A 26,318-nucleotide genomic window follows, 5' to 3' on the forward strand; every position below is an offset into this window, starting at 1 on the left:
CAGTGGCTCACTTTATGAATGATTGCAACTGTTTTTCATTTTCATGGTATTACTATAGATGCCGAAATAAAGAAAACGTACGTCACTTGTGCTGTCAGTGTTGTCTGCTTTTTCTCTAAGTTGTAACCTGAGCCCACAATGTGTAGTGTTATTAAACTGTAATGCAGGGGTCTTCAACGTTTTCAGGCCAAGGACCCCTTAGCTCTGAGAGAGATGAAGCAGGGACCCCCACTACATATCGTATAAAATTGTGTTGCAGATTAAAACATTTTCATGGATTATTTCTTATACAGTTTAGACTTGACAGCACTATCATCTGTGTAGGTTGGATTAATGTGTATTTTCATATATTTAACCACTTGAACTGTCAAAACCTACTAGTCTGCTCTACACCAGACCTTTATGCCAAAAAATAGCCGATCTACAAGCTCACACCGGCTCGCGCTGCAAGGCGTTGTGAGCTTGTAGATCAGCTATTTTTTATTTTTTTTGGCTAATTTTCCACTAAGAATAGGGATGCTAGGGTTCAAGTGATCAAACATGATCACATAAAGATTTGGCGGACCCCCTGTAGTAACTCTGAGGACCCCCTAGGGGTCCCGGACCCCCTGTTGAAGACCTCTGCTGTAATGTCCAAGGTCCAAGCAAGTGTTTCTGTAAAGTTTCAGTCAAATCAAACGTCATCATGACGCAGAGAACCAGAAGGAAGCAGAAGGAGGAAGCGAGGAAGAGCACTGACTGCACCATCAGTGAGCCGTTGAGACAGAAAGAGTACTAAACCGACAGAGGTGAGAGGTGAGTTTTAATATATTTTGACAGTGATTTCAACCAAGGGCGTGAATGAATTTCATGTGATTTTGAATAATACTATATATTAATTTGTGCATACTGACAAAGAATAACGCAATATACTGAATAGCTCTTCTAACATAAAATGCATTTTGATGTACAAAATGTGGCATGTATTAATTGTATAGCCATCACACTGTATTTTTCCTTTTTACCAACACTATCTTATTATTTTGCACATACAAAAATTGCAAAAAAAAAAAAAAGACATATCTACCAGCTACCAATGTATCATGTTGTTGAGCTTGTAGATCTCTTAGAAGTTTAGCATTTTGGTTAGCATAATTCACAATTTGAAATTTTGTTCAATCTTTATGTCCATGCTGTGTTTGAGCTATTTTTCTTTTTGTTTTAACTGCACTTTACTTGACAGAATTATCCCAGAAATGGGTGTTTGAACGTTATCAAAATGTACAGTACATGAGTGCATACTGTGTGCTATTGCTAAATGCTGCTGTGCCAGCATTATACTGTGACCACAGCCTAAGCTGCAAACTGCAGTCTTTGGCATGGGTGACCCATTTCTCTGCAGACTGCCTTTTTCGATATACCTTTCGTGACAAAATAGTGGCCGCATGTACGTAAATGGGTTACTAATTTTACTGGATGTGAGTCATACGTATCCATTATATCTTGTGGGTAGAGTTATGACTCAACATATAAAGGACACTTATACCGGTAGCTAACTACATTTTCATGAAACGTACAATTTAGGCATTTGGCAGACGCTCTTAATCCAGAGCGATTTACAATAAGCAAGGTAATACATCAATACATCAACATCAATACAAGGTAATACATCAACACAAATACATCAAATGCATAGAAATAGTCATCTAAGAAAAAAAACGTAGTTAGACCACGCACCTTCAGTAAAAAAAAAGAACTTTATAAAAAAACAAAGAATATACTGTATACAAAAATGCTGTCTAAATTACATGTATGGTCATTGAGGGTAGGCTGTGTGGGTAGTGCTATGGTAAGTGCCATGGGCCCGAGGTAGAGTCTGAAGACAGGGAGTTTATTCCACAGTTTGGGGGCCAGGAGGGCAAAGAGTCTAGGTCGGACGAGTGTATCATTGTCCTGGGGTTTTTAGCAAGGGCTGTGTTAGCTGATCTGAGTGAACGGGTGAAAATGATCAGTAGTAGGCTGCCCCAAAAAGGCCAAAGACTGCAGTCATTGTGACAGTTATTGTGAAAAAACCTGCAACCCCCAAAATAATCATATTTTAACTGGGGACACCCCCACCCTGACGAGCTCTAAGAGCATTTTGTATAACACTGTTCTATTGTGAAAATAGCAGATCTACATGCTCACAACGCCTCGCAACGCAAGGCGTTGTGAGCATGTAGATCTGATATTTTCACAATTTCTGCCTCTAATATTTGACAATTTGGCCAATGTTTAATTTGTCATTTTATAGGTATTAAAAAGTCCTTAAATTGTCACTTTATAAATGTGTAGATACCCTCTATACACTTAAACTTTATGTTGGTTAGTTTACTGTTGAGAGAGAAAACAATGTTCCACACTAAGTTAATCATCTGGGGACCCCCCCAAAATTATTTGAGGACCCCCCTGGGGGTCCCAGCCCACAGGTTGAGAACCACTGCTCTAATAAATGCAATCCTTAGTCTTATTATTCACACCTTGAAATGATCCAGATTTTTAGACACATTTGTTGATCACTTTCCATATTTTCATCTGCCCTGCAGGTTTCTCCTTCTACTGCTCATGTACCCTGAATGTTGTTTATGGAGAGACAATGAATAGGATTGTTGTGCTTGTCACCGTTCTGCTGCACTTTGTTCCACAAAGTGAGACTCAGGGTGAGTGTCTGAGTAAAAGGATGAATAAACCCAAATTTTACATTTTCATTTGTTTGCTTTTATATCAGTCACATTAATCTGTTCATGTATCAGGTCTCCAAAAATGCATGCCCAAGCCAACCTGCACAGAGTGCCTGAAAAGTCCCGGCTGTGCGTGGTGCAACCAGACGGTAAAGCCTAATCATGTATTAAACTGTAGGCTGATGCAATTAAAATAATAAATAACCGAGCATTTACTAGAGTAGTCTGATGTCATGATAGAGATCATGTAGGCTATAGGCCTATTTGTGTTAGGGCCCTCAAATAGTAATCAGTAAAACCCATGATTAGTTACAGACATGCATTGTGCAGGCCTGTTTAAGTAGTACCATTGGGGTTTAAAAAACTTTGGTGACTCACTGCTTACCTTTTGGTTAATGACGTTTAAAACATGCATTATTGCTTCGTTTCTGATATAAACTTGTACACAAGCAATATTTTCACCCATTAATAGCACAGCTACCGTTAATATTTGTGAAGCACCACGCTTTGGTGACATGAATAATGGCCTTTTGCATTAGGTAGCTGTACTTCAGTCAGTGAATGAGATAAAAACCTTGTGCTCATAGGGCTTCCTGAGGCCCGAGGAACCGAACGAACGCCGCTGTGATGCCGAGGAGTCCTTAAAGAGCAGGCACTGTGACAGGGAAAAGCACATCATCAACCCTGAACCCAAAATGGACGAACGGAAGAACAATGACCTGAGCCAGGGCCCATACAATGTGATCCAGATTAAGCCACAAAATCTCAAATTCAAACTCCGAGTCGGTGAGCAATGCCCCTGCTTGAGAAATGTATATCACTAACTAAAGCTGCATTATATTGATGTCAGTGTGAATGGCTCACCATCTGCCACATGGAATGAAATAAAATGTAGAATAAATGAAAAATTACCATATTCACACAGTGGCTTCACACGTGGCTTCACACAGTGGCTTCACACGTGGCTTCACACTGCACACGGTGGCTGCACACAGTGGCTTCACACAGTGGCTCCACACTGCACATAGTGGCTGAACACAGTGGCTTCACAGTAGGGGTGGGCGATATGGTGATAATTATTGTTGAGACGATACAATGTCTCCACGATATGCCTTTTCAGAGGTATCGTATGTATCGTGATACAATTGAGGGAGCCTTGTAAACAATCCTGTTTAATCGTTAATACAAAGATTCATTGCAGAATTCAATTTAATTTAACCCTAACCCTTCATTTTGGTCTAAATCAGTAGTTTTCAAACTTTAAAAGGTCAAGGTCTCCACTTAACTCTGACAGTATACAAATGAAACCAAATGATCCCGTAAGGGTCCATTTGGTTTCATTTGTATACTGTCAGAGTTACATACTTGTAAATTGTTCAATTTAGACCTCCCAAAAGGAACCCAGAATCTAGTTAAAGGAGCTATAGTCAACTTTTTCTTGAAAAACGGATGCTAAAATAAAAATAATGTTTCGAAAATATTTTATAAAAAAATAAGCTTCATATATGTGTTTCAATTAAAAAATGACCACAAAAACCAGAAAAATAATGATAAAATAATCATTTTGGCCCTTTGTTTACATTTACGGGCCCTGTAAATGTAAACAAAGGACCAAAATGATTATTTTATCATTATTTTTCCGCTTTTTGTGGTCATTTTTTTAATTGAAACACATATATGAAGCTTATTTTTTTATAAAATATTTTTGAAACATTATTTTTATTTTAGCATCCGTTTTTCAAGAAAAAGTTGACTATAGCTCCTGTAACTTGAAAAATTACATAAAAAAAAGAATTGTGATAAAATCGTGTATCGTGATACAGCTTGGGAAAATATTGTATTTTTCCATATCGCCCATCACCCCTACTTCACAGTGGCTTCACACTGCACACAGTGGCTTCACACAGTGGCTGCAAATGACCATAATGGTCAGGATGTATTTTCTAGTGATTATGTTTTCCTTAACCAATCACAGGTGTCCCACAGACATTTAAAGTGTCATTCAAAAGAGCCGAGGGGTATCCTATTGATTTGTATTACCTGATGGACCTGTCGTTCTCCATGAAAGATGACCTGGACAACATAAAGGATCTGGGTCAGAAGATCGTTGACACACTTGGGACCTTCACCAAAAAGATTCGTATAGGTGAGAGCAGAGATTCCATTCTATTTGAACAGCACAGATAGCTGGGGTTCTAAATCCTAGGCCTGTATCCATTTGTGCCAATATTGTGAGCTTGCTGCCATCTGCCAAATGTTACAAATGATCTGAAGAGCTGATTGAGCTTGGTACACAGTGATGTAAGCAACGCAGATGCATCTGGACCTGATTTGAACATTGCCAATTGGCATTTTACTATGATCACATTGACACACCTAAATCAAACACACACCATTATTATTTGTATTTAATTGCCACAGTCAGCTGTGTCGCCTTTAGGATTCTTACCCTTTCCATGGCAGCAAACTCACAAAATTGTCCTACGGTTTAGTTCTCATTTAAAGCCTTAGTTTGAATACATTCTACTTGCTATATCCATTAGGTTTTGGCTCTTTCGTGGATAAGGTGGCCCTGCCATATGTGAGCCAGGTGAAAAGTAAAAAGAAAAACCCCTGCCCCAGCCGGGCCACCACTTGCCAGCCAGCCTTCAGCTTCCAAAACATTCTTAGCCTGACCGAAAAAGCCAGTGATTTCAAGAAGGAGGTCAGCAGGCAGGCGATTTCCGGCAACTTGGACTCTCCGGAGGGTGGATTCGATGCCATAATGCAAGCCGCTGTCTGCCAGGTAAGTTCGTCTTGAAACTTTGCATGCGTACTCCCAGTAGGTCAAGGAAGAACCTCCATCCCATTTTTGCCTCTACAGAGTGCAGTGCCAAAACCACGTTCCCTTCTGCCCACATGACTGCCACAAACAGTCGCACCGCCTGTCGTACAAACTGCAGCTATCTGGTGTCCTGCATGCCGCACCCCATGACTGACATAGCCCTGGATAGACTACCAGGCCTGGCAGAGATCTGTGGTCTGACTTGCAGACTTTTCTTTAACTTTAAATTCTCCATAAAGAGCTGGCTGAATAGCAGCTGAGTTAGAACCATAAAAACATAGTTTTAGGTTCCATATGGTGGCTAAGAGCCAGGGGTGTCGCAAGCTTGTAGATCTACTATTTTTGAAAAGTTGTGAAAATGTGTGCACATTTTTGAATATATGTATTTTTTAAGTGAACATTTGTAAACTCAAATTTGCTTCTAGGGGGTCCCTGGAACTAAATATTTTGAGATTGTGGTCTGTGGCCAAATACATATCATTTTGAGGGCTCTTCACATGAAAAAGTTTGAGCACCACTGACATAGAAACATACTTTTTTCAAAAAAACTTTGAAATATTCAAAGACTTCTACAAGCTCGCAGCACGGCAGCATGGTACTCGGTGCAGCGCTGTGAGCTTGTATATCTGCTATTTTTCAATAGTTAAAGCACAAAACAATGCATAATAATGCGTTTCCAGTTCCTCCTATGAAGAACATTCATGGGGGGCCGCAGTGAATCCTTGTACCCATGGCCCAGAATTTGGTGCAACACCCCTGCTATAGGAGCCCCTTCCTGAAGACGAAAAGCCTATATCTCCCCTGGCCATGGGGCCTCCCCTTTAGGTTAGCGAATAAGATGTTTATCTCTAGTGTCCCTTCTTCCCACGTGGGACAGCATGGTTGGAATGCCGGGCGTTACACACATACAGTGTACCCAGCAGGTTGTCTTTATTTAGTTGTCTTGTACATAGGAAAATTGTATGAATGTATCCCTTATTGGGGAAATCTCGCTCTTTCAACAAGTCATTATTTTGACTATGAGCGTCGGCAGGTTAGACACGCTGGGCTTGACGCTCCCTTTGTCATTGTCTCCACCAGCCGAAGGCACGGGGAGAGTATGTTTTCCCCTTCGTCCGTCCGTGTGTCCGTCCGTGCGTCCGTCCGTCCGTCCGTCCGTCCGTCCGTCCGTCCGTCCGTGTGTCCTCGCAGTTTGTGTGCAGCTAATCTCAGTCGCCGTTGGCCCGGTTGCTGCCAAAGTGAGCACACACATTCCCTGGATGCCAATCTAGAACCTCTGCCCTAAATTTTTCAAATGGGCCTTTTCTAGCGCCACCTAGTGGCCGATGTTCGCAAAACACATTTCTGTGCACTACTCTTACAGATTTTGTCCAAAAATCCCACAAATCGGTAGGCAGTATCTCGACAGTCATGTGATCGACACTGATCTGTCCGATTTTGCATATTCCATCCTGATTGGCTAAGATTGGCTTCCAAAGTTTGTATGATTGAGCCGTTTTGAACAAAATGCCTCAAATCCCAAACGCAAAGTGCAATTATCATGAAATCGCGCACACACGTTCCCACTAGGTCGAGGAAGAAATGCCACTTATTTTTTTTAAATCAGCCTCATGGTGGCGCTATAACAGGCCGATTTGTGGTTTTACCTATAACTCCACCGATCAGTTTCAAACTTTGTAAGCGCACTCCCTAGAGGCCAAGGAAAAACCCTTTCCCTGCATTTTTCACATCAGCCTTTTATAGCGCCACCAGGAGGCCGACTTATGTAAAACAATTTTTTTACTATTATTACTTGAGATTTTATCCAAAAATCATGCAAATTGGTACACAGTATTTCTATAGTCATGTGATCAAGTCCAATCCGTCTGATATTTCATATTCCATCCTAATTGGCTAATATTGGCTTCCAAAGTTTGCAGGATTGCTCCGTTTTTGAACAAAATGCCTCAAATCATCAACGCAGCTTGCGATTAGTGTGAAATTTGCCACACACATTCCCACTAGGTCAAGGAACAAATGCTACCTTTTTCACATTGGGCTGTTATAGCGCCACCAGCAGGTAGACTTTAGCAAAACACATTTTTGGAACACAATGCTTCAAATCATGCATGCAGCGTCCGATTGCCATGAAAGGTCTAAGGTGAAGAACATATGCCACCCTTTTTATATTGGCCTATTATACAGTAGCACCACCAGGACGCCTGGCCTGGTGGAGACCTGTGCTCGGAAGAGCACTGCTTCTAGTTGATTTTATTTTCCTGTAAAAACTATCTCTGCTCCTCCCCACAACATGTGGCACTTGTCTTATACACTCTTGACTTGAGCTTTAATGTGTTTTATCTTATTGAGCGATATGTAGGCTACAAATACACATCACGTTTGTTATGCATAATGCATTTTGCCCATGAATAAATATCAATCAATAAATACATGTAAACATAGGCGACTCTAGCCTCTTCCAGCAAGGGGTGCACGACCTCTATTACCTCATGCACGCGCGCGCAGCGCGCGTGTACGACGTTTGTGTACGACGTTTTTTTGCGAAAAAAATTGCGGATATTAGCGGTTTTGTAATGTTGTTTTAGCGGATTTCTGCAGTTAATTTTGTACCCAATGCATTTTTTCAAGTTAAAATCGGTTCGGTTCTACACGGCGGCAGAACCATTTTGGGCTTAATATAATAGGGTTTATAAAAGCATGACCTGACTGTCTTAGTCTTACCTTGGGCTGGTCAGGAGGAAATGGTTCAGTCACGCACAGTGAGACAAGAGTCCTGGCTGATAGAGCCTGAGGTCTGTGTTTTGTAGAGGAAAGTCAGGTACAAAATGATCCTCTCCATGTGATGTTTCAGGGCAAGCAGCTATATTATAATATCTACCGGTAGTCACGTCCATAGTAGTGAAGAGCTCGAACTCCATGCTTTATTTTTAACAGATGTTGTTTTCAATTTCAATACTGGCGCGTGGATATGACATCACATCAGGAGGGGAGGGGGGGGCTGCCTGGAGCTGCCAGCCTCTATCACTACCACTAGGGGGTGTTGTTGTATTCGGTCTGAGTGGATGTAAAGTTACATTACAAAAAAAAAAAAAATCAAAATGGCCGCCTGGCGGCCAGGGGTTGCACGTGCACCCTAGGACACCCTTAAAATCGCCTATGCATGTAAACCACTTCCTCCATATTTTTCCATTCACCCCCCCATTTATGTTATTTTTTTTTTCAGGATGTGATACGTTGGCACAATGTTACCCGGATTCTGGTCTATACATCAGATGACACGTTCCACATGGCTGGAGATGGCAGACTGGCTGGGATATATGAACCTCACGATGGGAAATGTCACCTCAATGGGAACAACCCATATGATGGCACCAAATATGTGAGTAAACTTAACACATCAAGATTATTTGTTCATGAAAGTGTTTTGTGTCTAGATTATAGTGATATGTTTTCTGTCAAACCATGATCACAAAAATGTCATAATAGGTGAACATTTGGCAAAAATAGGCAAACATCAGCTGAAATCGCAGATTTACAAGCTTTACAATGCATTAGCACACGTTATGAGCTAGACTCGCTATATTTGACAACAACATTTGGTGCTTATAATGTCGTTTCTGTGTTTTTTCTATTGCAAACACGTTATTTTCCCCACGTGTGTCTAGGACTACCCCTCCATCGGCCACCTCTCCAGGGTTCTCTCGGCCAACAACATTCAGCTTATTTTTGCTGTCACTGAGAAAATTGTCCCAGCTTATCAGGTCTGTATTAAAAAAAAGGACAGAATATTATGGTAGAGTGTCCATAAAGCCCCTTTTCCACTACGAGGCGGAACCATAACTTTTCCAGAACCTTAACCTATTGTTTTGGTTCTGGTTTTGTTTCCATAACGCACAGCCTGTTTTCAGACAATGTTCTGCGAACCTTTTTTAGGTCCTGCTCTACTACAGTGGTTCTCAACCTTTTAAGGCCGCGACCCCCAAAATAATCATATTTTAACCGGGGACCCCTACCCTGACGAGCACTAAGAGTTGAGGCATTACATTTTGTATAAAATGGTTCTATTGTGAAAATAGCAGATCGACATGCTCACAACGCCGAGGCGTTCTGAGCATGTAGATCTGCTATTTTCACAATTTCTGCCTCTAATATTTGACAATTTGGCCAATGTCATTTTAGAGGCATAAAAGATTCCTTAAATTGTCACTTTAGAAACGTGCCCTCTATACACTTAAACTTTATGTTGGTTTCTTTACTGTTGAGTGAGAAAACAAGTTCATCATCTGGGGACCCCCCAAAATATTTTGGCGACCCCCTTGGGGTCCCGACCCACAGGTTGAGAACCACTGCTCTACTAAACTTGAGTTCTAGGAACCTATTGGGCGGGGCCTGCAGCGCTGCTCTTTTTTGGGACCTTCCTGGTTAGGTCTGGAAACGTAAGCAGAACTTGGTCCCGGAACTTCACGGGTTCTTGAAAGTTCTTGGTTCTGGAAAGTTCTGGTTTTGTTCTAGTTTGGCCCTGTATAGTGGAAAAGGGGCTTATGACTGACATTTATTGGTGACTGTTCAATGCCTCTCATAAGCATTCTTTTTTTGTTTAGGCCCTGAGTAAACTCATCCCCCAGTCGGTGGTGGGAGTTCTCAATAACGACTCCAGCAATGTGGTCCAGCTCATCTCCGAGGCATATAATGTGAGAATGTTACCAAACGTACACAAATATATTATGAATTAATCACTGATCGCTGATATACACGTACAAGCTCATAACATGTCTCAGCGTGATGCGTTGTGAGCTTGTAGATCTGCTATTTTTATTTTATATCTGAAAATGTCTGAATTCTCTCTTACATTTTGGGGGAAATGTTCTAAATTTCATTTGTCCTTTGTAATTTGTACTTTTGAATACTTGCCCTCTTAATCAGTAGTTCTCAAACTTGTTCAATGCTAAGGACACCCAAAACACACAAAGAAATAGCAGATCTAAAAGCTTGCAGCGTGGCTCGAAGTGACTGCTGTGAGCTTGTAGATCTGCTATTTTTGAATGGCCAACACTAAATTATAAAATGAGCAGAAACTTTCCTGGTTTTAATGGGTTAATACTTGGCAATAAATAACACTCTTAATTTAGTACATTAGATAAGCTACTGTCTTTTGCTCTTACCACACACGCATGCGCGCACGCACACGCACACACACACACACACACACACACACACACACACACACACACACACACACACACACACACACACACACACACACACTCACAATGCAGCTTTTTGACTTTCTTTTTTACAGAACCTGTCCTCCACTATACTGCTGGAACACCATGGGGCGCCACAAGGCCTGGATGTCTCCTACCAGTCCCACTGTGTTGACAGCGCCCCCTGGCAGAAGAGGGGAGAATGCATGAATGTCAAGATCGATCAGCAGGTTTGTCTATAATTCCTAGAGTACTTAAGTACAATGTTGTTGTTGTTTTTTTGTTTTGTTTTTGTATTCCCAATCAATACTTTTACTTCTACTCCACTACATCTCAGAGGCAAATGTTTTGCTTTTACTCCACTACACTTATTTGTATACTTGTGTTATTATTATGGCAAAACATACATTAACCACTTCAGCCCAATATATACTATTTGAAAATAGCCGATCTACAAGCTGCACGTGTCAAATCATGACGCGTTGTGTTTGGTACTTTAAGTATATTTTGATACTTTTACTCAAGTACATTTTGAATACTGGACCATTGCTTGTAACAGAGTGGTATATTGATACTTTTACTATACAGTAAGTAAAATATCTGAGTACTTTTTCCACTACTGGAAATGTCACACATAACCACAAACTAAGTGAATAATGACACTTCACTGGGCAACTTGTTTTGGCCAATTATTATTGCCTTCCCAGGATTTTGTTTTTACATTGGAATGATTCTTTTTTGTATTGTCTCTTGTGTTCAGGTTGACTTCACTGTTAGGCTGAACATCTCAGAATGTCTTGGAAACGAGAGGGAGTTTCAATTTAGGGTTCAGGGCATCAGCGAGACCCTGAAGGTGGCTGTAGAGACCCTGTGTGACTGTGATTGTGGAGAGAGGGAGGAATCATCCCCACACTGCACCAACAAGGGCACACTCAACTGTGGAGTATGCAGGCAAGTCCCTACTTGGTAGAATAGAATCCTAGGCAAGTCCCTACTCCAGGGTTCCCCAATAGGCGGCCCGCGGGCCATTTGCGGCCCGCGGGGTGCTACTGTCTGGCCCACACCAAGCCCAGTAATAATGGTAAGAGCAGCAACAACACTAGTATATCATCGTTGTCGGGTGGAAATCTCGTATCTCCAAATTTGTACGTTCTTTCGCAAATCATACAAGGCCGTACAAAAGTAGTGAAAACAGCAGATCTACAAGCACACAACGCATCGCGGTGCGAGGCGTTGTGTGCTTGTAGATCGGCTGTTTAATTATTTTTTTTATGATAAATGCAAAACAAATGGTTTTGGATTTTCACCCGACAACGACAATATCTGAACTGTCGCAGTCGCTGGAGTAGCAGGAACGCCGCCGTCGCCCCCTGCAATGTTGTGGCCAAGCCCCCAGAACCGAGGGGGAGCTTTGAAGCAAAATGGACATGGTGGCCGTTTGAGGTACGGCAGTTGGGGCTTCTAATCGCTTCTAATCATGAACGCGAATCTAGGCTTCTTTGTATTGACGCGCGTTCATACCGTGAGTGCTCGTTCATGAATTAGAGCCCCAGCGCGTCCATGAACACAAACTATGGCGCAAAACGCGTCACAGAAGCAAAATAGAAGCCCCAATACGTCACGTTTCAGAGGCGTTTCAAACGCGGAAGTACGCTTCATGCGCTGGGTGAGCAACTCAATGCAAGTGGACGGGCGGGGATATCCGGTGTCCTCTCTATTCTTATTATAACTCTATGGTTGTGGCCCTCGGCTTGGTACCCTAGACATAATTCGGCCCTTGGGGAAAACTAATTGGGGAACCCTGCCCTACTCAGTAGAATCCTAGGCAAGTCCCTACTGGGGGCGAACATTCTGCGATTTGTTGTGCGCTTTTTCTCTGTCGATATAAAACACATAACTGGTAGGTATTGAACCATATAGCGTCCCTACTGGGGTGAACATTCTGCGATTTGTTTTGAGCTTGTAGATCGACTATTTTTTTGGCAAAGTTAAATTGATGTAATGGGGGGAAAGGAGAGGGCCTAGAATATAGAGCCTGGGGGGACCCCGGTTAACTTAGCCCAGTGGTTCTCAACCTGTGGGTCGGTCCCCAAATTATTTTGCAAGGCGTTTCACAATAGAACCGTGTTGCAAAATATAATGCCTCAACTCTTAGTGCTTGTCAGGGTGGGGCGGGGGGGTCCCCAGTTAAAATATGATTATTTTGGTTGAAAAGGTTGAGAACCACTGACTTAGCCTATAGGCCTATAGGGCTTTTAAGTGGTTGAAGTGTTGCGTTCTGATTCTTTTTGTTACTGTTTTCACGTGTCTTATAGTTGTGACGCGGGTTTCGTGGGTCAGAGCTGCGAGTGCGAGCAGCAGAAGGGCGTGGCCTCACTGGACGACAAATGCCGCCAGAACAACGCATCCCAGGTGTGCAGCGGCCATGGCCACTGTCACTGTGGAGTGTGCACGTGCCAGGGCAGCTACAGTGGCAAACACTGCCAGTGCGACGACAACGACTGCCCCAGGCACAACAACATGCTCTGTGGTGGTAGGTGCACACGTTTCATATGTTGCACATGTACCAATAGTCGAGGACCCACATGGCCAAAAGCTCAAAGAAAAGAGGGGTACCTGTGATTTTCTGCCGTACTTTTTATTTCAGTTTTATCTATTAGGTTGGTCATTAAGGTCCACAGAATGAGAGGCCTGCTCTGCCGGAAACATCGCGAAAAAAAGTTATTTTTTGTATATTTGTATATTCACTGTCCCATTGACTCCAATACACTGTGACTACACAGGAAAAGAAAAATATTAAAAAAAGAACAACATCTACTTTAAGTAGCATGTTAGGGGTCAAACTGGGGGTTCTTCATGATTCTGAATCCATTGCAAGCATTTGTTTTGCATGAAAAACATTCCTTGGGCTACATTTCGACCCGAGAAAATGGTGAAAAGTGATGAGTCATCAAAAAAAAAGTTTAAAAAATCCATTGCAAGCATTTGTTTTGCATGAAAAACATTCCTTGGGCAAAAATGTAGACCCAGAAAATGGTGAAAAGTGATGAATCATCACCTTTTTTAAACCTTTTTTGATGACTCATCAACTTTCACCATTTTCTGGGGTCGAAATGTAGACCAAGGAATGTTTTTCATGCAAAACAAATGCTTGCAATGGATTCAGAATCATGAAAACACCCCAGTTTGACCCCTCACGTGCTACTTAAAGCAGATTCTTTTCTTTTTTTAATATTTTTCTTTTCCTGTGTAGTCACAGTGTATTGGAGTCGATGGGACAGTCAACATACAAATGGCCATAACTTTTTTTCGCGATGTTTCTGGCAGAGCAGGCCTGCCATTCTGTGGACCTTAATGACCAAACTAATAGATAAAACAGAAATAAAAAGTACGGCAGAAAATCACAGGTCCCCTCCCATTTTGGGGACTGGGTCCCCGACTACAATGCATTTAACCAGGGACATGCTGGGCCCCCGATTCAGCCCGGGAAAAAGAGTTGGAGAGGCCCTCATTGCGCTGCTGCTGCTACTCAAAGATTTGCCATTTCAGATCATGACAAGTGACAAGCCAGTGGGCCAATTACATGAGTTTTATTTCGTCGTTGTCGGGTGGAAACCTTGTATGTCCAAAACCGTTTGTTTTGTTTTTATCATTTTAAATGTTTTAAACTAGTGAAAACAGCCGATCTACAAGCACACAACGCCTCGCACCACGAGGCGTTGTGTGCTTGTAGATCTGCTGTTTTGACTACTTTTGTGCGACGGCCTTGTATGATGAAGCAGGGCTTTGCTTTGCGAAGAAATCTACAAATTTGAAACAGTAAAGATATGCATGTTGTATCTTGCACCTTGGGTTTGTTTGACATAATGTTATATTCTTCAGGAAATGGGGATTGTAAATGCGGCAAATGCACATGCTGGGCCAACTACACCGGCACTGCATGTGACTGCTCCACGCTCACAAATGAATGTGAAACAGTGGGCAACAGACATTGCAGTGGGCATGGACGATGCCAGTGCAACCGGTGCCTTTGTAATCAGATTTTCACTGGCAAGCACTGCTCTTCAATAGTGAATGCTTGTCAAAACTACAAGTGAGTATGATACGCTGTATATGTTATGCTTCGATGAATTGAGTACAAAGGACCCCAATGGAAACAAGCCATAGGCTTTCTTGGGTTTAAAAACCTCTTAGCAGACCTATTGAACTGTACTTTCCTGTGCTTTTTTTTAATGCCAACTGCTAATAACGTCAATCAATCAATGTACATCAAGATATTAACAATATAGCCACACAATAACCCGGTCAACTCTGTTTACACTGCTAGTAGTTGATAATAATACAAAAAATATTAACTGAGGTAGCTGTTTTTCTTTGTTGTTTTCCGCTAGAATGTTAATAATAATTATAGTTCTTAGGGAGAGAGGGGACTATGTCAGGTCTCTCTGCTCACATGATTTTTGATTTATGTTTTTATTGGCAAACATGAATACATATGATATGACCATAATATCTGTCAAAAGCCTAAAACACAAAATACCTTGAGAGCTTATTGTGGGCTCGCCTGAAAGGTGAGAACACTATGTTATCCTCATTATTGTGGGCTCGCCTGAAAGGCGAGAACACTGTTATCTTCATTATTTATATATAGTGAGTTCCGTCGCAGACAGTATAAAGGCAGTTATTATTGTGAGTTAGCCAATGAGGTGCAATTGAGGTGTGGAAAATCTGGGAGTGGTGTTAGCTGGAGTATTGGTTGAGCTTCACATGACAGTTAGCACGCTGCAGAATATAGTCACAAGCGAGCCCACACAGTTTCATAGGAACAGTATTTCTAGTTTCCATTGTGGTCCTGTGAGTGCTAAAAAGGCAACACAGTGTCTTGAGACAAATTGTTGTGATGCGACACGATAATAAAATTGAATTGAAATTGGATTGAATTTATACAACTTTTATGAGCGTGCCTTTAGAGTGTACACTACTGAAATCAGACATCTCACATGGTAAGACGCATAAGGACAGTCATTATGTTTGCCTGTTGTCATCTCACCAGGAATTGTACTGAGTGCATATGGAAACACAAGAGAAATGGTGAGGACGAGGAGGAGGTGAGAATGAGATGCAGTAAGGACTACTGCCACTCAGCACGATTACTTTACATACCTGTAGGACAGGAGGAGCTCCCCTGCAGTACTGAATCTACTGATGCCCTCTTGTATGAAGTGAAGCCTTCCCCTGACGGCAGCATCCTAGTCCGCTACACAGACCTACCCCGTGAGACATCTAATTCATCAAATAATAACCATTTAATTCCTGATAAACCGCCAGAAACCTAAGTACAGTATACTATCTGAGCCTTGTGAGCTATGTTTGTTTCCTAGCCTATAGTAAAGGTTACTACCTTACTTACAGTAATAGCCACTTTTGCAATTTCAAAATGGGTTCTCTGTTTTTTTATTTTTATGTCATTAAACATTAAAGCAGTAGTTATTTTGATTACTCATCCCATGGAGACTTGAGTTCAATAATATTTGAAGCGGTGAAAGCCGCTTCCAAGGTGTGGCTTTGTGTGTCCCGTACCTGTCCCGTGCATCTCTGCGCTGTGATTGGTCAATTTTGTCTGTCCTGTACATGTCCCGTGCATGCTTGACCAATTGAGGATTGGTCAAGCTTCACATGCCAATTTGGCCCTCCAGACAAAATCATTCAGAATTCAGAATTCATAAAAATATAGAACTAAAGCACATAGAAAGTACAGATCTAGAACACAGAATGTATAGATCTAGAACACAGAGTTCATAGCTCTAGAACACATAGAATAAGAATTCACCGCTTCACTTCGAACCGAGGTTTGATTTTTTTTTTTTATTGTGTCACATTCCTAAGCCAATAATTGATTGATTGATGATAATAAATTTACCCCCATTGATTCCGGATGGAGACCCAAATGTCTCCATCCAAAATCAATGGGCCTACAAAGAGTCTCCTCAAATTATTGCCTTTGGAATGTGACAAAAACTAAAAAAATATTATTGAACTCAAGTCTCCATGGGGTGAGTAATCGATAGAAAAAAAGTCAACTACTTCTTTAATAAAACAATTTGAAACGTACGTAATCTCCTTTCCATTCATTTTCTGACAGGTTCTGTTGACAGAACGTTTGTGATCATTGTCAGCTCTGTGTCTGGCATCATTTTCATCGGCATAGCAGCGATCCTGGTCTGCAGACTCCTGCTGGAGCTGCACTATCGCAGGGAATACAACAGCTTCATCACCGCCTCTCAGAAAGAGAGCAAATGGAATGAGGTGAGAAATATGGTACAACACTGCATAAAACATGCCTCATTTTCTACACCAGTAGGGGTGATAGTGCATGCACAAATCCACTCTAGCCCAGGTGCTGGACAAACGGCAATACAAGAGAAAAATAGAGTCCGCAACACTGGTAATACTCAGCTCTGCTTTATTGCTTCAATAATCATTTTCTACACCAGTCATAATAACTTATGACTTTTCTTATGCCTGTAGGCTAATGGTAAGATTTATTTAATTTTTTTATAAATTAAAAATATAATTGAATATATACATTTACAAATATGCCTCACCTTTGTGATTTCAGGCCAACAATCCTTTGTTCAAAGATGCCACCACCACTGTAGTGAATCCGATGCACTTCGAAGATGACGAAGATGATCCAATAGTTGAATGATGAATTTGTATAGCACCTTCTTTAAAGCGCTTTACAATGTGCATTACTTGTTGAAATGTGTAATACAAATAAACTTGCATTGCCTTGCCACTCATTCACACACATTCACATGACGGTGGAGGAAACCATGCAAAGCATCAACTGGCTCATCAGGAGCAGTTACTTAGGGGTTTGTCTTGCTCAAGGAAACTCCAACAAACAGCGAGGATTGGGGGGACCAGCCTTATAACTCTATGGGACCAGCCAGGGAACCTTCCGATTCCAAGATGGCCACGCTATGCTACAGGCCTGGCGCCACGGGGGTGCCAGAGGGGGCCTGGCACCCTCAGTTGTAAATTCTAGCCCCTCAGCTAAAGTTTTATATACATTTTGTTTTACTATATATTGTCTATATAAATTATTTGTCCCCCCTCTCCATTTTCAACTGCCCCTTCAATCATTTCAACCTGGAGCCGAGCCTGCTACGAGCCACTGCTCAGTAGCTTGATTGTAGGAGCCTACACACGTTTTTACTTGTCTGTAATTTTCCAGATCTTTGAAATTGCTACATGACTTTTCCTTTGTTATCCATGCGAGTCTGTCCGTCTGTCTTTCTGTCTGTGTGTCTATCTGTCTATGAACAGCTACAGTACTATAATCTCAGGCACCGTTGTACTGATCAGTGAAACTTTGCTCAATCGAACTTTGGTCCAGTGGTGGTGCCAGAGATTAGCTGTTCACAGACAGACTGACGGATGGACAGATGGACATGGACGTCGGTCAAAAACATAATGGCCGTCCGATATGTGACCTTTTTCTTTAATTCAAATTATTCAATAAAGAGACATAAATAGCTCATCTGTTTCCTTAAATTATTTTTAAATCACAAAAAGATAAAATATCCATGCACTTAGTTTTATTTATTTATGTGTATTTACTTCCTTATATACAGTAGTAGGCCTTTATCTGTTTTTTGATTAGTGGGTTAGAATCAGGGTGGAAAGGAATACTCAAGTAGCCTACTGTACTTAAGTACTTGAGTACTTTTAAAGTAGGCCTACAGGGGTCATCGCCATGTGGCTTGTGTTGGACATTTTGGTAAAAACTCAAGTTTTGCCACAGACATACAAAGAGCTAGCCCTGAATGACCATAACAGGTCTGTATCTTTGAGAGTGTTCAAATAAAATCAAATGGACCCTTCCTACGGGTCCATTTGGTTCCATTTGTACACTCTCAGAGTTAAGGGGGTCCTTGCAAATAAAATATTTGAGAACCACTAGTAGCCTACTAGTTGACTCCTAATATGCATAGTGTCATAGTAAATAAGTGTCATGGTCATATTTCTGAAGAAAACCTGGGGACTGACATTAAGTCATTGGTTCTTATGATCAAAATAAGAACATTATAATGGTCTGTAAAAATGTAAATCTAGAATTTCCCACGGACAAGACGAAGTTGGCACATTAGATGACCCCTGATTTTGTAATACTTTATGGTTACTCCTACTCCATCTCAGAGGATGATATCGTTTTTTTTCCCACACCACTGTAATTATTTGAAAACATAAGCTCTAAGTTACTTTGTAGATTTAGATTATTATTACAAAATATAGGTCTACATTAAACAAATAAGGCCTATTACTTCCTCTATTCGAAAACAGATGATCTACAAGCTGTAGATATTTGAACAATAAAATATTTGAATGCCAATATTTTGTACTTTTACTCAAGTCAAATTTTGAATACAAACCTTTGTATACAGAGTATTTTTTTAATATTATGTCATTGCTACTTTTACATAAGTAAAAATAATGATATAAGTACTCTTCCACCACTGTTAGAAAGAATGTATGGAATTCATAACAAGATAAGCAGACTTGAGAGGTGAAGTGAAGGAAACCATAGGGTGAACGGAAGAACTACAAGACCCATGAGTCCATATTTCACCCGGAAGTACTGCCAACGTGCATTCGGATTGGTTAGCTAGTGCTTTAGCCAAGCAAACGTCTTTTCTTTCAAAACCTGAGCGCGGAAGCCATCCGTGCGACCACTTGAGCTGAACTTTGCTCAACATTTTATCCATGGACGCTAAATAAGGACATCAGGACAACGAATGAGTTGTTGTTATTCTGTCCTAACTAAGCTCTACACTACATGGTAAGTTACGATATTTCCCTTGAAGACTTACATTTTAAGTTTAACTAACGTTCGGAAAACAAACAACCCAAAGCAATGTTAACGTAACGCTAACGGTTGTATGTTGATGCTTGTGTTCAGCGTTCGGTGTTTTGATTGTACTCTCTGTCTGTCTTGCAGGGTATGAAAATGAAATGTTTAAAGGTCGAAGAGTTCTTCAATCGGACGGCGTCCCTGAAAGACACGAATGTTTTACTAAAAGAATTGGAGGTAAGCTATATCACGCTGTTTATGTTGCCATATGTCTGCTGTGCAAACGTTTTCTCTGACGCAGTCTGGAGTCGAACCCATCGTTTTGAGAGTAAACTGACGTTACATGTTGTTGTTAGCCATGTTACAGAATGCAACTGATCCAGTATGACAGTGGTTTTCAACCGTTCTCATGTCAAGGTCCATTATTTATGGCCACGGACCACTATGATGTGATTTAGCCTCTCAGACCCAAGGGATAATTTGTTATCTTTGGTTAAGATTTTGTCCACAATTCCATGCTGTAGCTATGTGGTACCATGGGAGAGATAACAGGCAAACGTTGATCAAAATGACAAAAGAACAATTCTTCAATAATTGTGTAGGCTTCTTGTAAATTAAGTAATGCAGATGTTTAACAATACCAATTTAACTCTTGAGAGCCTAAAATGAAACCAAATGGACCCATAAGAGTCCATTTGGTTTCATTTTACACTCTAAAGAGTTAAAGGTCTATCAAGGGTCTATTTAGTTACCAACACTCCATCATTTAGCTAGGAACCACCTGGAACCCCCACAAGGACCACTGGTTGAAAACCAGCGGTCAGCATTATACAGCATTATAATTATACAGCATTATAACATTGCAATTGTAATGCATTCCCTGATGTTTGCTTAAGTTTTTTTATTTAGATTGCAAGGAATCTTCCATAAGATAAACATAGCTGGTGGGAAATTGAATTATTTGTCTACATTGAAAAGAAATCTAAAACAAGTTTGTGCATTTCGCAGAGTTATGTGAAGAGTGGACCGTCGCTTCAAGACCGTTGCTGCACGCTGTATGACAGGGTCATCAGGGCCTGTTGCAACCGCCTCGGAGCAGTTGGACAGTACCCTGACATAAAACACATAGCTTTGCTGATAAAGGTTGTGGAGCTTGCCCTTGTTGGCTACAGTGTGTCTGGGGAGCACCATGCAAAGAACAGCCCACTCTACATGGAAAAGATCGTCTACCACATCTTCAAGAAGCTTGGCAGTCTGGGAGTTCACAGTTTATGTAGTCGCTTGGGAAATTGGCTTTATAGTAGACTTGTGCAACAGGTATGTAACTTGGCAGGCAATATATAATTGTCAGTTTTGTTTATATACAGTATATTGATTACATTACATTACACTGAGCATTTTCTTTCTTTTTCCACTTATGTTTTCCAGACTGAAGAAGACTCCTGTGCTCTTATGCAAAGCTGCTTCGGAGTGTTGTGGAATGGTATGTCTGCTGCAGAGGCCGAAACATCCCTAAAACCCAGAGAAGACAAGCTCCACTACAAGATGCAAGCTCTGAGCTTTCTCTTGTTGTTTGGTAGGGAGAGCACAGTACCCCCCTCCTACTCCAAGGTTCCTGTGTACACAGAGCAAGCTTTCACTGAGTTTCAAAAAGGTCATAAAGCATTGACCAAGAATGATGCTTCCTTTCTACTGCAAGAAGTACGGCATCTCTTCCAGGGCTGTATGACTGCATGTCAACGCAGGGAAGGGGACATTAGGCACTCTTTTGTGCAGAACAGTTTACTGATCCTTTCCGAAGTAGTGCTGGCCACAGCAAAGTTGCTTTGTAAAGAAAGCCACTGGGATCTGGCTTCTGTGTTGTTGGATGAATTGGAGTGCGAGGTGACGCGCAATGGTGATCTTCACGACCTTCACGGTACAATTGTGGCTCTTGGCAAATGGGCGGTAAAGATGTACTGTTCGAGGACCTCTGGAGAGGAGATTGGACAGGGTTTTACAAAGTGTGCCCGAGCTCTGAGGCATATTCCAGCTGATTTAGGAGACCGGGAATCACGGGCAGTCCTAGAAGCGAGCAGTCTTGTACAGTGGGCTGTCGAAGCTGGACAGCCTGGGGTGCTAAATGGACCCGATCTCCTTGCCTGGTTTTCTTTTTTGGAGGAGCATCAAGAACGCATACTGAGAAGACTACAGATGGTTAGTGCAGTAGCTACACTGTAGCCTAATCATCGTTGACCTATGGGGCTTTTAAGCCGTGACATCATTTTGTAGTCAGACCTCCAAGCAGATTTATTGTCAATATCTGTCCCTCGCTATTTCAACAGATCCGAGACAAAAATAACGACTAAAGTATAATTTTACCACTTTGCTTTCAACAACAAAGAGAAGAAAAATTAGTAAATACGGTAGTAAAAATAGTAAAAAGGTTCACGGGCGCTGGGGCCTTTTGGCCCCAAAAGTTCTCCTCTGCCTACAAAATGATGTCAGACTTAACAGCCCCATATTCACACAGTTAGCATTTTGCTCTGATATGGCCATTTAATAAGGATATCTTTAATTTCTAATGTGTGGTATTTGTTCAATGCTTAACAGAATTCGGCATCCCAGACTGAGGTCAGCCAACTCGAGCAGTCCGTGTTCCTCAGCATGAACAAAAGCTTAGACTTTGCTCGTGAAAGTCTGCTGGCCTCGCAGGTACGTAAAGCTGGTTTCTGATGGTCAGTCAGTTCAGTGACGTCACTGATCTCTCTGTTTTTAAATACTTAAGGCCTGTATTTATGTGACCTTGCCTAAAGTGGTTCCTTTGTGGTTTGCTTGTTTGTAGCTCGAGAACACAGTGACGCTGAATAGAGTAGCGCTTTATTGTCAGGCTACCGCTGGACGGATGATGACTGAACTACGCAAGCCGGACAGTAATGTTTATAATGAAGCTATGGCAGGTAATTTAATGGGGCTCTTTTCTTACATTACAGCGTACATCTACATTTGTGCATTTGTATATACAGTATATATATCTTTTTGTCAACATCTTCTGACCTACTTGTGTTTTGTGCAAAAAATACATATGTGACTATGAATTATGAAATGATGTAGGCTTGCCTTTTACAATTCTAATCTGATTCTATTTTTACATATTCTCCATTCTCTATAGCATCTACAATTTACAACTTAGGGTGTGTATTGTACAACCAACAACACTATGACCAAGCTTTCCCTCTAATTGAGATCGTCTGCCAGGAGCTGTGTAGGAATTGCCTTGCCTCCATCTCTCTCAGTTTGGTGAGCTTGCATGACCAACCAACTATTTCTTTCAGAGTTGCATGTTTTTTAAAGTGAACATTTTAACTAAAATCTTTGCTTCTGCGGGTCCCTGGAACAAAATATTGGGGTCTGTGGCCAAATACATATAATTCTAGAGGTCCTTGACATTAAAAACTTTGAGCACCACAGATAAAGAAAAAAGATTTTTAGGTATTTTTCAAGTCTTAATTGGTTGACTAACCTTTTAAAAAAATATATTAATTGTTTATTCCTCGAACAGCAAAACAAAGTTTTCACGCTGGGTGTGAGAATTTCTCAACGGACCGAGAGGCTGCATCGAGCCCTGGATTTGGTCATCTCGTGGCTTAAGGCCCTGGGACCAAACCTCAAAGTTCACATGGCGGAACCGGTGTCTTTGTGGGCGAAAACAAAGGCGAGCGCAGCGTGTGACGATGAGGACATTAAGCTGAGGTAGGAACACATCGCCTTCTTCCCATCACATGGGAGGATGACATCTAGATAGTAGATACAAAGTCTGACTATGGACAAGATCAATGATTGAGACATTATTTATATGTTGCAAATGTAATATCCTTTTCAATCTGAAGATTATATTATACATTTTTTAAATTAGTGACTTAAAGCTGAATGCTAAAAGGGCTTGATCTTTCTTTCTACACCATAATTCAGTTGTGGTTGTAAAATATGTTATACCTGAGAAATATCTTTCCATTTCCCCTATAAAATAACACAATAAAATTATTAAAGTAAAATATAAATTTTATGCTGATGAATACGCTCTCCTGATTGGTTGAAAATGTACTTCTGTTTTATTAAAGAGCTGGGGAGATTGGGGGGGATACCTGTTACTGAGGAAAGTCAGGAAACACCATGGAAAGGATTACTATCACAATATAGTGCAGGGGTCTTCAACATTTTCAGGCCAAGGACCCCTTAGTTGAGAGAGATGAAGCAGGGAGTGGGACCCCCACAACCTTTTCATAGATTCCATATACCGGTAGTTTAATTGTTTGAAAGCACGATCATCAGTGTATTTTGGATTCCTGTCAATTTGTGTTTTCCGATATTTAACCACTTGAACGTCAATACATAATAAACTTGACCTTTCAATCTGTACTTTTTCTGTTCATTTTCCCCCTCTACACCAAATCTCTTTGCCAAAAATAGACGATCTACAAGCTCACAACGCCTCGCGGCTATTGTCGGCTAAATTCTCCGAATATGGACACTAGGGTTCAAGTGGTTAGTATAAAATAAAGGAGAAAAAAGGTTTCTATACAAAAAGATTTGGAGGACCCCCTGTAGTAACTCTGAGGACCCCCTAGGGGTCCCAGACCCCTGATATAGTGCTTTAACTTAGCATGCTGCATAAAACTAACCTCGGGGTACGCACTACGCAGTGATGTAAGCAACACAACTGCAGTTAGTCAAATTCATGAGTATCTTCTTAGATTAGATGTACTGACCAGTGCATTTTTAATTTCATGGACTCCACAGGGTTCCCACGGTCATGAAATTCCTGGAAATATTTTGAAATTAGAAAAATATTTTTCCAGTACTGGAAAAGTTTTGGAATTTATCAAGGGTCCTGGAAGGTCCTGGAAAAATAGCTATGTATTGTCTTTGGTTATTGATTTTGCTAATACCTCTGAAATTACAAATTAAACATGGGCCAAATTGTCAAATATTAGAGGCAGAAATTGTGAAAATAGCCGATCTACATGCTCACAACGGCTCGCGTTGCGAGGCGTTGTGACTTGTGAGCATGTAGAACTGCTATTTTCACAATAGAACAGTGTTATACAAAATTCCTCAACTCTTAGTGCTTGTCAGGGTGGCGGGTCCCCAGTTAAAACATGATTATTCCGGGGGTCACGGCCTGAAAAGGTTGAGAACCACTGGCATACTCTACCTGTCTTTGGGCATTGCGCATAGGAGTAAGCAACCTGTTATTGGGCTGAAGTCATTGTTATATACAGTAGTCCTGGAAATTGGGTTAAATATTCTGGAAAGGTTTTGGAAATTAATTGGTAAAAATGTGTGGGAACCCAGACTCCATAACAGATTTTTAACCTACTGTAGTTTTATCTGAACTGAAAGCCAAAATTGTGATTGCGATGTATTACCACGACAACTATTAATTGTCTGCTCTCTCTGTGGTTGACTTCCCCAGGACTCTACGCGATGGTTTTGGTGCTGACATCCCAGACGAGGAGGTCATGCTTTGTCTTTTGGAGGAGGAGCTGCGTATGTATAAAGAGATGATTGGGGACACTACTCAGCAACGGTACAACACTCTCTGTGACCTACTGGACATCTGCCATGAGGAGAGCCCCCGCACACACTTGCGTGCTGTTTACCTGTGTGAAATGGCCCAAGTTGTGTGCTTCCAGGATTTTAGTGAACAGACCGACTGGTACGTGCTTTGACTCAGATCTAGGGCTGAAACGGTTCTTTAAGTTATTCTATTAAGCGTCAGTACGGTATGTCTTGTCTACCAAGCACAAAAGATTAATGGATGGAATTGACATCTGTCAATTTATAATGCACTCTCTGTGCATTGCTTTATGGCAACACTTAACAGATAATCCACTGTTTGTCAGCCTTCTGATTGGTCCCTGAGACTCCCTGACTGGCCAACCAGAAAAAATCATTCACTTTTTGCTATCGGGGGTGGAGTTGTGCAGTGGGAGAATGTTGCTTCAGCTCTTTCACCACGGTGCACACTGTGGAGCACGGCGAGCGTGCAGTACGGCCCCGCGAGGTGATAGTGATTTCGCTCATTATAATGAATAAGCTTCAACAGACTAGTTCACATGGACCTTATCAATGTAACTAAGAGTTTCGATTGGGTACATATATTTTAAATGGGCAGAATTACGAAAGCCAGCCTATTTTGTAGTAGAACTATTGGCTGGCTGTCATCTTCCTAACCAAGATGCACTGCGCTTTCTCTTTCTATTTCTCTCCTCTGCCTGATCCAGAGGATTAAACATATATTTTCGGGGGGAAACTACTGTTTTGCTATGTAACTACTGTACTTTTTTCTTCCCTTTTTATTAATATCACGTAGATGTGTTTTTTCTTTGGTACTTTATATAGCTGTAATGAGGCTATGAAAAATCTTTTTCCCCCATCCACTTCCACTTTAAAAGAATCTGCCATGGTGATTCTGTCCCACTGGGATTAAAAAAATTAAAACATATATTTTCGGGGGAAAACCCCTGTTTTGCAATGTAACTACTGTACCTTTGTCTTCCCTTTTTATTAATATCACCTAGATGTTTTTCCTTTGGTACTTTAAATAGCAATAATGAGGCAATGAAAATACCCCCTCCCCCCATTCACTGCCACTATAAAAACAATCTGCCCAGGGTAATTTGTACTACTTCGTAACAGAGCAGAATGGGGCGGGATTTGACAAACAGTGAATTGTGCAACTGTTGCGTCAT

The 26,318-nt window shown here is 41.2% G+C and overlaps 2 protein-coding genes across 2 annotated transcripts in view; both read left to right on the forward strand.

Moving 5' to 3' along the window:
- The first annotated feature begins 782 nt into the window (after positions 1–782).
- itgb7 (integrin, beta 7) lies at positions 783–17,585 on the forward strand. Its single transcript, XM_080728012.1, has 16 exons — positions 783–795; positions 2,565–2,678; positions 2,772–2,848; positions 3,287–3,485; positions 4,675–4,845; positions 5,243–5,484; positions 8,747–8,902; positions 9,189–9,284; positions 10,125–10,214; positions 10,823–10,957; positions 11,488–11,678; positions 13,043–13,260; positions 14,610–14,820; positions 15,781–16,001; positions 16,870–17,033; positions 17,347–17,585. Exons 2-16 carry the CDS (start codon positions 2,615–2,617, stop codon positions 17,434–17,436), a joined length of 2,325 nt encoding a protein of 774 aa, XP_080584138.1. The 5' UTR covers positions 783–795; positions 2,565–2,614; the 3' UTR covers positions 17,437–17,585.
- Positions 17,586–17,713: 128 nt separating this feature from the next.
- Positions 17,714–26,318, forward strand: part of espl1 (extra spindle pole bodies like 1, separase) — a gene marked incomplete at both ends in the record, with an annotated part of 29,759 nt that continues 21,154 nt past the window's right edge. The window contains 5 exons of the mRNA XM_080728014.1: positions 17,714–17,767; positions 20,593–20,901; positions 22,177–22,278; positions 23,126–23,316; positions 25,040–25,282. Coding sequence (XP_080584140.1) covers positions 17,714–17,767; positions 20,593–20,901; positions 22,177–22,278; positions 23,126–23,316; positions 25,040–25,282 — 899 coding nt within the window. The remainder of the gene's footprint in view (positions 17,768–20,592; positions 20,902–22,176; positions 22,279–23,125; positions 23,317–25,039; positions 25,283–26,318) is intronic.

Source organism: Nannobrachium achirus (genome assembly GCF_963921795.1).
Source record: "Nannobrachium achirus genome assembly, chromosome: 6".
NCBI classification, from domain to species: Eukaryota; Metazoa; Chordata; class Actinopteri; order Myctophiformes; family Myctophidae; genus Nannobrachium; species Nannobrachium achirus.

Bases quoted from the DNA above. Each gene is read 5' to 3' on its own strand.
- itgb7 (XM_080728012.1), top strand. From the start codon at position 2,615: ATGAATAGGATTGTTGTGCTTGTCACCGTTCTGCTGCACTTTGTTCCA. The intron at 11,679-13,042 runs GCAAGTCCCTAC...CGTGTCTTATAG, and splicing joins CTCAACTGTGGAGTATGCAG to TTGTGACGCGGGTTTCGTGG. The intron at 17,034-17,346 runs GTGAGAAATATG...TTGTGATTTCAG, and splicing joins AAGAGAGCAAATGGAATGAG to GCCAACAATCCTTTGTTCAA.